Source organism: Cupressus sempervirens, chromosome 4, assembly GCF_028749045.1.
Source record: "Cupressus sempervirens isolate cs-2001-9-10 chromosome 4, ASM2874904v1, whole genome shotgun sequence".
In the NCBI taxonomy this organism is placed as follows: domain Eukaryota; kingdom Viridiplantae; phylum Streptophyta; class Pinopsida; order Cupressales; family Cupressaceae; genus Cupressus; species Cupressus sempervirens.
In genome coordinates this window covers 613789400-613802648 of record NC_143121.1, presented here as the reverse complement: position 1 = coordinate 613802648, position 13249 = coordinate 613789400, and the positions used below count along the sequence as shown (strand labels likewise).

The window sequence follows — 13249 nt, the reverse complement described above, 5'->3', positions numbered from 1 at the left end:
ATCTAGTGTGTCAAGATACCGAAGAAATGTTATTCTGCAGAATTTATGTGTTTGAAGGACGAATTTTTAATCTGTGTGAAAGCTGAAAACTAACATCTAGTATCATCAAAATTCTACCTTTTCCTTCTAAACTTGTAAATCAAATTCACACTAGTCTGATTTTTTTTTTTCGGTCCAGCTGCATGTCAAATCAACCACTGCAACAGTTTTTTTCTCTCTTACATTGGGCATGTTCACTATCAAATGAGTAATATTTTATAACAAAAGATTAGTGCTAAAGCATAAGAAAATGAATTAAATAGCATAACTACTTATACAAAACATCCCAGCTTTGCCAATTTGTGAAGTCGACACCATTTCCCTTTTCTGACTCTGTAGAGAGTGATATTTCAAAACACAATTCAACATTGTCCGATTCCACAAACTAAATAAATAAATAAATATATCACCAATAATAAACTACACTGAAATTACTAACACAGGTTTTTAGCCACTTGAAAAGCAAATGAAAGGCCAAGAAAATCCAAGTCACAGAGACGTCCTTTAACATGAGATACTGGATTGCTGATATTATGTCTTTACTCGGCTTCCTCGATAGACTTTACCGGAACTCAAGCACAAGTTAGAACAAATGATCTGTGAAACTTTGGACTAATCCACATTTAAGCAGGAAATTCTCCACATTTAACACAGCTTCCATCACCCTCCTCAATTGTTGAGCATGATATGAAGTTTCCAAAAGTCTCAAAGAGTTTACATACTTGAAATTCACTGCTAGAGTTAGGTCTCCAGATTTCTGGACTACAACCTCTGTGAGATGCACTCATAACCAGGTCATGCTCATTATACAATAAAAAAACCAGCACTTCATCACCTGGTTTTCAAGTCTAAAAGAATTAACCTTTGGAATGCTCCTATAAACAAAATTCCATTAACTTCAAATTACACATCCATTCATTCAGCGTAAATGTTACTTTATATCTGCATTCCCCGTCTGAAGGGATCCATCCTTCATCAATCTAATACTTAAACTGTTGAACCTTTCACGTGAATACTGTCGTGAAGCTTTTCTCCAGTCCGTACCAGTTTTCATCATTGCTGTGAACTCTTCATAACTAATGCGGCCATCCTGAACAGGCATATATATAAAAAAGCTCTTATTCCCAACTCACAATATAAATATGTACAACAACACAAGATCAGAATGCCTTTGTAGTGTCCTCTTTAAGTGAATTAAGTGCAAACACAAATTATATCAAATAATGGCCACCAGCAAGTTAATAAGCAAAACTGTTTTTACCTTATCCGTGTCCACTTCGCGCAGAATATCATTTATCAATTCCGTGCCATCTGAACCCAAATCATCTACCATGGCTTCTCTAAGTTCCTCGGTCTCAATATATCCACTAGAGTTCTTGTCGAAGAATTGAAATGCCTTCTGCAAGTGATCATCACTGCCCACTCTCTGCAAATGAATTGAAACTGCAACAAATTCTCCATAATCTAGTACACCATTTCCATCAGCATCTGCCTGGAAGACCATGGACATGTTATTTAGTGGACAGGATCTATCACAAAAATTAAATGATCATAAGTTGCAACCTGACTACATTCATATTGACATACAGCTTGTAAGATCATTGCAGCATAAGTTCACACTCAAGGGATCTATATTAGTAAGACCTAGGGTTTGTACAAAACACCTGCACCAGCATGTATGATATTGACATATAACGTATGCTACTGTCTTTGAATATGGACAAGAAAATGGGAACCGGATGAGATTATTTTAACACTCCAATTCCAGTGCAATGCAAAAAATCAATCCATAATCTCCATATGCCACACAAAAGATATGGTGGCAAGGTTACAAAAACAGAAATCTAAACATATTTGCGCCAATGATGAGTTGCACATTTTAAAAGGGCATAGGTTAGGTTAATATATTACACTATCATGCTTGAAAAATAGCATCCAAAAATATTTGCTCAAATCAAAACAGATGAGAATAGAGAAGCACTACTAGACGATGATAAACAGTTCTTAAGCATTCCCCGGTATGGCAAGAAGCAGATAGAACTTCGAATTCAGACTACTGGCATAAGCAAAGAGGACTTTGAGCACGTGGTATTGGCCAAAGCAGAAAGGCAGTAAAATGATGAGAAGGAACAAAATATCACGCAGCTGCCGTGAGACTGAACTAAATACATGACATAGCGCCTAACCATGAACCGGATTACTGTAGCATCAGCGTGAGCAATTGGGTGCAATGAAACAGTGAACAAATCAAGTAAAGCAAACAAAATCCTTCCAAAATAAATAACAATATGAAGGACAAAGTCAATCTGGATAGTCTCCCCACTAATGGGCAGTGATTGATAATTTAAGGCATTAACAATTTCAGGGGATAGACCAGTTATTAGAAAGAAAACATGGGAAGCTTTGAAAATTGAAATAGATGGCTTCAAGCCATTCTTTAATGATAAACCAAGTATTGAGACCCCAGACATTGGAGCTTAAACAAGCTACGCGGTATGATCCACTCTCCACTCAATCACACACTGCAAACAAGCCACTTTCAAAATAAAGATACAAGTGTAGTGCAATGCAAGGGAGGCTTTAATTTTAAATCAGAGCCATGGGTGATGCCATGGTACCACCGACTGAGATAAAGGGTAAGTGCTAAAGCAGGGAATTGGAGATATCATGAAAATGATGATTAACGATAGTAATAGGGGTGCAGAGTCTGTTAGCAAAGAGTCTGTGCAAAAGTAGTAGAACACAATTTTGACCTCACAGAAAATTAACACAAGTAGCTTGCAAAAGTGCTTCTTCAAAAGTTTTGGACAAAAGAGGGAGCTGTCATACGTTCTGCAGTGTATCAGAGAACTCAATTTCTAAAGAAAAGGCCTTTCTTGGATTCAAAAAAAAGTTTGCAAATAAATTGCTTTTGCTCAACAAATGAAGTAATAATGCTATCTAAGTCCTGGCAATCTACATAATTTTCAAATTATTGAAACAATGGTAATAAGTTTCTCATGTGTAAGTCAGGTTAAGAGTAAGACAATGAAACTTTGACTGAAATTGTGAAAACAAGAAATATGAATATTTGTGACTATAAAATACTTAGGCAACCACTAACAGAGAATTACTTACAGCGTCCATTAACATCTGAATATCTGCCTCAGCCACATGTGAACCAAGTTTATTCAAACCTGCCCTCAGCTCCTCTAAGGATATACTACCATTTTTATCCGTGTCCATCATGTCAAACATATCTTTTATACCAGCCACTTCTTCAACAGATAAATGTTCTGCAAGTACCTAAAAGCATTGAAAGAACATAATTGCCATAATCAGAAACGTACAGAAGTATACAATCCGAGCAACAATGTTTGATGCAAGCAAAATGAAATGCCTTTTCTGATCACAGGAAAGTCTCTATGTAGGACCAAAGGCTTGGTACCAACCCTTAGTGCTCTCTTCTTGAATTTATTCATCACAGAAAATTGCTTGAGCCTAGCTCTGACAGTCTCCCCAAGATTAACATTAGGGGCCTTCTTTGCATTCTGTAGCCAAGTATGCTCTGCATTAAAAAAGCATGAAAAAAGACATTACCTCTGGCAGATACTAAAGATGATTTAAATAGGAACTCTATATAATTAGAGAAATTCAGCAATGTTAATTGTACAACCCACATAAGAGCTTTGAAAACTAACAGTTCTAGCCCTTGTAGTAAACAAATAACATTGGAACATGGAAAAACAATTCCAATTTTGTTTGCCACAACCCAGCTCTAATGTTTAACAGTTTTCTTAACAGGCAGTGAAAGGAGGCCATGAGCTTCTTCTGCTTGTTAACAGGCTACAACTCCAGTTGGTTAGATTCTCATAAACACAAACAAGATCATAATGCTGTTTAACGAAAAGCTTGGCAAGGTCCAGAAAATGTGATTCAATATGCTGACAGACTTTCAACTATATGGTATTGAAACAAGTTTGAATGGTTTGCTTTGTTAAAATTTGTACTATTTTGTTTTCTCAACCCTATGTTCTCCACTGGCATCTTCTAGTGATAATTTTAATCAAGCTGCATTTAAGTCGTTTCAAGATCATGTCAATTTTTTCATGTCTGAAACCAATAGCACGAGCCTTACAATCAAACAATTTATTCTGCGTAGACAGCAAACTTTGTGATTATCATTTTAAGCAACCAAAAGATTACATACCAAGCACTTGTTCAGCTGTTAACCGTAGCTTAGGATCTGGTTGTAGCATCTGTTTGACAAGGTTTTTTGCCTGATCAGAAATCCTTGGCCATGGATCTCTTTTGAAATCTATAGAAGAACGAATGATGGCTTGTGCAACTCCTTGCTCCGTTTCTGCAGCCAATACAGTGAAATCTCAATACCAACAAAAAGCACAATAAGTCCTCTCAGTGATGTCTTCAAATAGACTCTAAAAAGTTAATTATAAATGCAATAAGCCTTTCAATAGTCACACCAATGTCAAGGGTGATATGTTCAAAAGCAAAGAAACAATCAATCTATTGATATTTTTGAGAAAGAACTTAGAAAAGATTCAATCATATAAGGCCTATGGATATTGTGATATGATATTTTTCTCGGCCCCATGTAGCATTTCAAAATATCCATATCATAGCATTTATTTACAAACACATACCAGCCCAGAAAGGTGGCACACCACACAGTAAAATGTAAAGAATAACCCCTGCACTCCACACATCCACCTCTTGTCCATAATTCCGCTTCAAAACCTCAGGAGCCATGTAGTAAGGACTACCAACAATTTCAGTAAATCGCTCACCTACAGCAGTAAGGAAAACCAAAGAGCAGATTATTCACAAGCTCCATAACAGAAACAGTAATGCATAAGTTCAGTCTTGTACAAGAGGTAAGAATTTCAAAATGAAAAGATTCACTGGGAATATATTTAAAAGCTATAAGTAAATAATAAATCTAAAGAAAAATTATAATAAAAACCCTGCTTTTGTCTGAAAATATTTTTTTTTGCTTGTACACGTGGTCAAACCAAATACTCAATCTCAAAAACTATCAAAAATCAGTTTCACCATTGAGTTGTTATTCCAAAAATAAAATGTTAAAAGAAATAAACTCCATTTTGATGACAAATAAAGAAAACTTGTCGGACTTCATATTCGGGGTAGCTCACAAAGAGGAACACAATGAGATGGGATTCTATAATACCTTCTTTTTACAAATTTCATGATCCTTGTGGCATAAATAACATTTCGTTTGCTTACTTTGTTTTACAAAATATTACTCATTTTGTCTTCTATAGAGCAATTTGCAAATATAAATAATGACCACAATACTAGTAGAATTGAGGTGTCTTCTTCTTTTGCATTTTGGGTCACAGATTTTCAAGGAGACTTTGTCTTTCACACTACACAACCTATGCAACAAGTCGAGGTTATGGAAATTGTTATTACGAGATGGAATCTTGAACATGATGCATACTTGTGACTGTGCACCTTTACTGTTACATCTACATTAGTTTGAATTACAATTCATTTGTGCCCTTATCTTTAGATATGATAAGGGTATTTGTATTCAAAAAAAAAAAACAATATGCTAAATTACACCAAGCAGTCATATAATGAACAGTAAACATATATATGAATATCAATCAACTGGAGAAGGAAATAGGGCCTGTCTTACCAGGTTTGAAAAATACCGAGAGCCCAAAATCAATGGCCTTCAAAGGAGAATGCTCCTTCTTGTTAGCAAATAAGAAGTTTTCTGGCTTCAGATCCCTATGCATCACACCATGCTTGTGGCACACCTGTTACCAAAGGAGAGAGATTACGATGAGGAAAAATTAACATACTGTAGAGATATACCCAAGAAATAACAAACAGGAGGTTGGCATCACTGACTGATGTACTAGGTCCCAATCAACATGCCATTTCTTAATATTTGTGCTAGAATTGCATCATATTAGAAATAGCAAAACATGTGAAGTCAATTTAAATGCATCTCTCCGCATGAATGCAGATTGTTACATCGCCTTCATTTTCTTCATGCAACGTTAAATTTTACAAGCCCCAAGGTGGAATTTTTCTGAAAAGATGCCAATTTCCTTTCTGCTTTAAATTCTGAACTCAAAATATCATGTCATGGAGCTCGGTTTCAATTCATCACATAAAGGTAAGAAATTTGACATAAAACATGGGCACTACAAAAGAAAAACTTGTCAAATTTTTGTATCAGATAAGAACTTCCAAAATGTAAAAACTTGTCATTCCTTATAATTTTACTCTCTTTCCAATACATGAGTAAAACAGGAAATCCTTAGAAGCAGAAAATATAAGATGTGAGAGCACGATTTCACAATTCCTTTTTGCAAGATGATGTAAAACGTGTCTGTGTAGCTTCCACACCACAAAGAAACCATCATTTTCAGAAAATGAAACTCTTGGAAATTTCATCTATGAAAAACCATGAAATCCATTCTCTCTGATGAAGATCCTTGAATCCATGGGATTCCATTTATGGATGACATAAAAGAAAATATGCACACCAGAAATCTCATATGAGGGCAAATCGGAAAATGCGAGGAAAAGACCAAGTTTTCAGGCACTGGTGATAATAAAGAAAAGCGCAGAATCTCTCGTAGTATAATACCTCACATGAATTAATTAATTTGTTTATTTAATTTGTTATGTTGTCATTTAAAATACAGAGAGACACGCTATTTTGCATTGCATTTTGCATAAAAGAAATCATGTATGATGATGCAAATTATTTTTTGCTATTGAGAAAGATCATGGACCATTTTTAATTTTGCAGCACAATAATTCACATGCAAGAACAATTAAAATGAGGAACGCCCCGTAGTGCAGTGGTAAGCTGTGAGCCTCTCATTTGGGAGATCTTGGGTTTGAGACTACTTGAACCCCATGTTGATATCAGCTTCGGCCCATTACCACTAAAAATTAAAACCAATTAACATGACAGAGTTCTCATATCGTGACAACTTGAGGAGGACAAACATATCCAATAAAAAGGTCAACATTGAAGAACCAACCAAACCCAGACAATTTTCCTCCTTTTCTGGAACTCCAGTTGTGGGCATCAATACTGTTTGAAGTTTTCTTTAATGAGAATGAATTCTACCCTCAAAATGCAATCTACATCAAATGTGTTTAGTTCCCCCAAACATCTTTGATACAAAAACATTCATGGTATATCCCAGATGCAGCCTTTTGATTCACTGTTAAGCTGTCAAAATCTATTGAAGGATAATCCACAAACAAAAAAATAAAATTAGAACAGAATTTTGTCCCATAATCTGTTCTAAAAGTAAAATAGCATAATACAAAGGTCACAGTGGAGAGGGTCAAAATTAAAAGCATCATAAATGCCAAAAGTCTACCTAAAGTAAACTAAAACCATATTACATCAAATCTAGGATCAAGATAATCTAATGTATTTTAGAAGTGTTAATTTAAAGTGGATGATAAAAGAAACAACCTTCTAAAAAAAATAAACAGTTGATAGGTTCAAAAGATTGAATTGACCTTGAGACATTAAAAAGCCATCTCATCACTTCTTGCCCCATCTCATCATCAGAATTTTGCCATTTGTTTGACTTCAGAAGAGACAGAATAAGCTTGCACTTAACACATTACATGCAAATATAAATCCATATCACAAGGCCAACCCAGATTTTTGGCGAGGCAGTTGCTTTCATTTAATTTTAGTCCATTTATTTTTAGCCTCTCAAGTAAATGTTCGAGGAATACCTAGCATTGAAAACTCTAGCACAGAGGATAGTAATCAAATCAAAATTGAAGAAATAAATAATTTTAAATTGGATCCTGTCCACACGACCTTTCTTGTTTTATTTACAAGAGGAAAAATTAAAAACTTGGATTACTTTACTCGTAAATGAATGTAAATCAACTCCAAAAAAACCAATTTGGAATATGATAATGCAATTGCTTTCATTCAATTTTGCTAGACTTTTTGAGTAGCCTCTTTTGGTTTGCTTGGACAGGAAACTGTTGGTGAACTAGCATCATTTCATTTGTGAAGTTAAAACTGCTAAAAGACAAATGGTGATCTTCTATGAGGCCCTTCAAAAAAATCATAGCAGAGAACAAGTCAAAATTAATTATATGGAGAAATCAGAACAGATTCCTATCTTCCAAAGTTCAATTACATGTGTGAGTACCATTCACAGAACAATTCACAAACAAGAAATTGTAAAACACAAACTTAAAATCTGTCAGTTTCAAGTGATAAATGAGGAAGAATAAGCAGATAAGAAAAAACAAAATTAAAAGAACAGGGATATCAGAAAAAAATCAGAATTCAACGAACAAAAATCTTCAGTATTTAAGGCAACCCCAGAAAAAGTAAGGCAAACTAAATGCTTTCTGGTAAAACTCTTAAAAGAAAGATTACTGTACGATGGTGTGAAAGTTCTCTAAATGAATATCATTGATCTCTTAATTCTGTCATAACAACTGTATAGTTCAAACAAAAAACACTATAATATTATAAAAAAAAGACACAGTTTGCCACCACATTTTGAAATGAAAAAGCAAAGGAAAAATTAGCGAGATACTGTGTAACAGTGCAACTGTCAAATCCTTTGACAAAAAAATTAGAAGCACCAAATTTACGCCATTTGGATTTAAGGAAAAAGAACAAAATAGACAAGAAGAAGGTAACACCAAAGAGGAAGAACAGAACAGAAGATGAAAGGTCAAAACAAACATAAACAAATGTCACCATAAGCTCTGCCTGGAAAAAGAAAGTCCATTTAAGTGAAATTATTGAGCAACTTTGCACAGAACAATTCACAATCAGAAAGATTGAAAATACAGATATAATGTGTTTTGCTTTAAAAGAGAAACACGGTAATAAGATAAATGTCAAATTTGAGAAACAGTAAAACCGGCACGGTTTCTACAATTGGAAAAGAATATTCCATCAGATCTAATTCAGTTTGAAAGATACTGCATACCAATTTACACAATTTTATAGAGTGGAATTCACTCTCCTAACAAGTTGAAAATAATACACAAACAAAAGGTCAACGGTTCTTTTCTATTTCAAGCAAGCAAAATCAGTATAAATTCTAGCTTTTGAAAATAAAACAAATCAGAAGTATTTCAGAAGCATGCAATCAAAATTTCAGACAATGATAGTAAAACGTTTTAATCAATCAGTTTACTGCTCCTTCTCAACAAATTTGATTTTGAAAATCAAATCAGAAATGTAGAAAACAATCAAATATCATTAGAAAAGGTCAAATTAATCAGCAAGAAATATCAGCACAAATTCCTTTCCTACACAGGGAATCTAATTTCCATTCTGATCCATCAGAAAAGAATAAACTTCACACTTCTAAACTCTACCTGAGGAAGAAGAGAGCATACCAAAAAGAAGGTTAAACTGACCAGCATAAACCCATCCTTGCAAAAGCATGTTCATTCACTATAGTATTAATCAAAAGTCAAATTAACAAATTCAGTACAGGTTCCTCTCCTTTGAAGTAGATTAACAGATTTGTTCTGCAGTGAAATAACAAGCACAAGCTTTGCTTCCTTCTGCTCCAAAAGTGGGCGAAAACAATATGCAAGGAAAATAGTAAAAAATGGGCAAGAAAGTATGCAAAATTCGAAATTCAATGCACCAGTCCATGAGAGGAAAAATTACAAATTGTGCTACTGAAATATTTAAAGCTAAGTAACAGATAAACCAATATCTTTCAGAGGCTAATCCACACGCACGAAGTAAGAAGCATTTAAGTTTTCTCTATAAACATCGTAAATGAGGAGAAACAAAATCTTAAATAGGAAAGAACAATAAATTGAGGGCCAAGTGAAACTCAAACAAATTCTACAATACTAAATCAAATCCAATCATTATGTCTTATTTCCCTAACATGCTCGCCTGAAATACATTTTGCAGAGCAAACCCTAAGTTCCCTGGTAACTACATTATACACAATGAGAAGTTTGAAGTTGAAAAGGAGAAAAAAGGACGTGGAGCAGGGGATTCAACATACATCTCCCCAGGAAAAAACATGTCCTTCCATTTAATTTTAGTGTCCTTTTCTCAAACAGAAGTTTAAGTGTAGCATGCATAGAACATGCATCGTCTAAAGTCGAACACTGACCACATTTACAAAAACAAGGGAGGGAGAATTTCAGAAAAGGAAAATCACCACAAATTCGTCTTGACCAAAAATAATAATAAAAATTGATCAGCCTTGTACTTCACCTCACGATCCCCTGAGCCACCTTTAATGGCACAATTCAGAAGCAAAAAATAAAAAGCACACAATTGATACTACTTGGCAGGACACAATATACAAATTTCTAAATTGAGCAACTGACTCGTCACAAATTCCTCCACGCCAAAGCATATTCGAACAAGCTTGTTTTATTGGGCAGAACAAATTCGACAATCATTTTCATGATAAAGGTAATACGGACAACAGAAAATTCAACTCCGAAAATAAAGGCAAATCGGCATCAATTCCTCTTAGAAAAGCAAATTTTCATCAGACTGAATTACTGCAGAACGATCCACAAGCAAAAAAGGACAATAACACAGTTATTGAAACGAAGAACGCAGGAGGCAAGAAAAGATCAGAGTAAATTGAACTAGATTCTTTTCCTCACCTGAACGACTTCGACAATCGTCTTAGTAACCTCGGCGGCGGCCCGCTCGGTATAATGGCCTCTGGCAACAATCCTATCAAACAATTCCCCTCCTTCGCAGAGCTCCATGACCAAATGCACGGCATGGTCGTCCTCGTAGGTAGCCTTGAGCTGCACAATATTGGGATGTGTAGGCAGGTTCTTCATAATCTCGACCTCGCGCCGCACGTCCTCGATATCGATGGGCGTTCTAAGCTTCTTCTTCGAAATTGATTTGCAGGCGAAGGTGGCTCCGTTCTCCTTGTCGCTGCAAAGGTACGTAATGCCAAATTCACCACGCCCGAGCTCCCTCCCCAACAAATATTTCCCATTGATGTCATTCCCATCACAGTCTCTGAGAACAGAAGACCGCCGCTCGCCTCCGCCGCCGCGCGCGGGGCTGTAAGCGGCATAGTTAGGGTAATCGGCTGCGAAGGGGTTGGGTTTCTTCGCTTTCTTTGGCTTCTGCGACCCGCCACCAGATCCGCAGCAATTTCCCATAGACAATTACTGTACAGCTCTCCCTCAACCCCTGCAAATCGAACCCTAGACGCGCTCTATATCCAACAGGGACAATTATTCAAAGATCTACAGCCTCGTATGACAAAAAAACAAGAAATTGTATTTAATGATAACTTCGCAACCGTGTGACGTGTGATCTGTGGTTCGAATCCCGCGGAGGGATGTTTTTTTTCCTTTTGTTTTCGATCGCTTCCAGCCTTCTCAGAGATTTCCCCTGCTGCTGTTGTTCTTGTTAATGGCTGAACGAGTCCTTCAGCGCGTTCATTTTAAAGGCGTCGTTGAAAATATTGACATCGTCTTCCATATTTTTGACCGCCAGCGTCTCCTCTCCTCCGTCGTATTTGTGTATTTGCTCTCTTTACTCGGAAAGGTAGCCCGAGATTTTTTCACGGACTGTTTTTTACTCCGATACGTAATGGACTTTTGCTTCCGGGTGACGGCTACACGGTATTTTTTTCTGTGTCGCAATAGTATATGGGCTCGGAATGTTCTAAATGTTATACACTAGTAGCTGACACGTGTGCGGATGATAGGAACTTCACCGTTTTATAATGTTGCATTAGGGTTAATTGTTAGGGCTGTATTTTTTCATGTGTTCTTGGGTGTTGTTTAAAATGAAAAATATGTCAAATATTCAAATAGTAATTTGTTGAAATTGTTTCTAATTTGATTGTCTTGTTAGGATGAAGAAAGTAGGAGGAGAAGACAATTTTAATGTTTATGGGATGGTGAGTCTCTTAATCAAATTGACCTTTGCAAATTTAAAGTTGACAAGGAGGGTTTCTAATTTTTTAGGTGAGAGAATAAATTATCTTAAAATTTATGAAATGAAGTATGAGATAGATAGAAAAATATTTGTATAATTAAATATAAAAATTGTCTATAGGTCTTAGAATTTTATAGAACCCAACCTCATCCCTTATGATGTCAAAGCCTTGCACTCAACAAGACTTGATCTTTAGTGGGCTCTTTGTGAGCCATTCAACTTTACCAATAGACTTTGAGTAAACTCATGTTGATGAAATCTTGCTCACTCTAGTCTTAGCTCTCATCATGTATGTAACCTTAATCTACTTAATATCTTGTTGCATCATTAGTATTGTCAGTTTCTAGTGGCTTGGGCTCGTTTGGCTGTGAGAATAGGAATAGGGGAATAGGAATAGCTATTCTGGAATAGAAAATGGGGGTACATATTCCTATTCTCTGTTTGGTTCAGCCAGAATTTGATGGGGAATTCGCAGACCCAAAAATTTATGTTTTCTAAAATAAATAAAACTGGAATAGGAATACGTATTCCAATTCCACCTATTTGGGTGGATTGCAAAACCTCATTTTTGGGTCAAAATTGGAATATGTATTCCTATTTTATTTTGTATTCCAATTCCAATTTGGTGCATCTAAACAAAGAATTCAAAATTTTAAGAATTTACATATGCCTATTCCGCTTGTATTCTCGTTGCAAATGGACCCTTTAGTGTTGTTTTTCCACTATTGCTTTTAGTTGTATGAAGGGACAACCCCCTTGTCTTTGATTGCTTTGATGTCAAAAATATATTTAAGGGTCAACCCCTTTATTTTTTATTGCTTTAATGTCAAAAATATATACACATTTATATTGTGTCCACTCTTATGTACATGCATATGTTTATGTATGTATTAGTAAACTAGTTTATAATACAATAAATATTTAAGAGCAATTCATTTGAAATGTTTTTAAATTTGATTGGATGTTGTTTATTGATATGATCGATCACATTTTATCATTTATTGTTATGATGAAGAAAGTAGGTAATATGAGACTTAAATTTTTAATAAACAAAAGGTTAAATGAAATCCAAAATGCAGATGAATAAATATGATTAAAATATAAAATGTAGATGAAAAAATATTTACATAATTAAATATGAAGCTTGTTGACAGGTCTTAAGATTTAAGTGAACTTAAGCTCATGAATTCTTGCTAACTTTAAACCCTAATCCACTTAATATCTTATATGTTGCATCACATACTAACATATATACACCGG

General features: G+C 35.2%; 1 protein-coding gene across 1 annotated transcript; it reads right to left on the bottom strand.

Moving 5' to 3' along the window:
* Positions 1–415: 415 nt before the first annotated feature.
* Positions 416–11460, bottom strand: LOC149562733 (calcium-dependent protein kinase 7-like). The gene is made up of 8 exons (XM_089826157.1): positions 10684–11460; positions 5702–5825; positions 4683–4826; positions 4229–4381; positions 3471–3586; positions 3157–3324; positions 1301–1531; positions 416–1129 (listed from the first exon to the last, which is right to left on the bottom strand). Exons 1-8 carry the CDS (start codon positions 11200–11202, stop codon positions 971–973), a joined length of 1614 nt encoding a protein of 537 aa, XP_089682283.1. The 5' UTR covers positions 11203–11460; the 3' UTR covers positions 416–970.
* Between the last annotated feature and the right edge of the window lie 1789 nt (positions 11461–13249).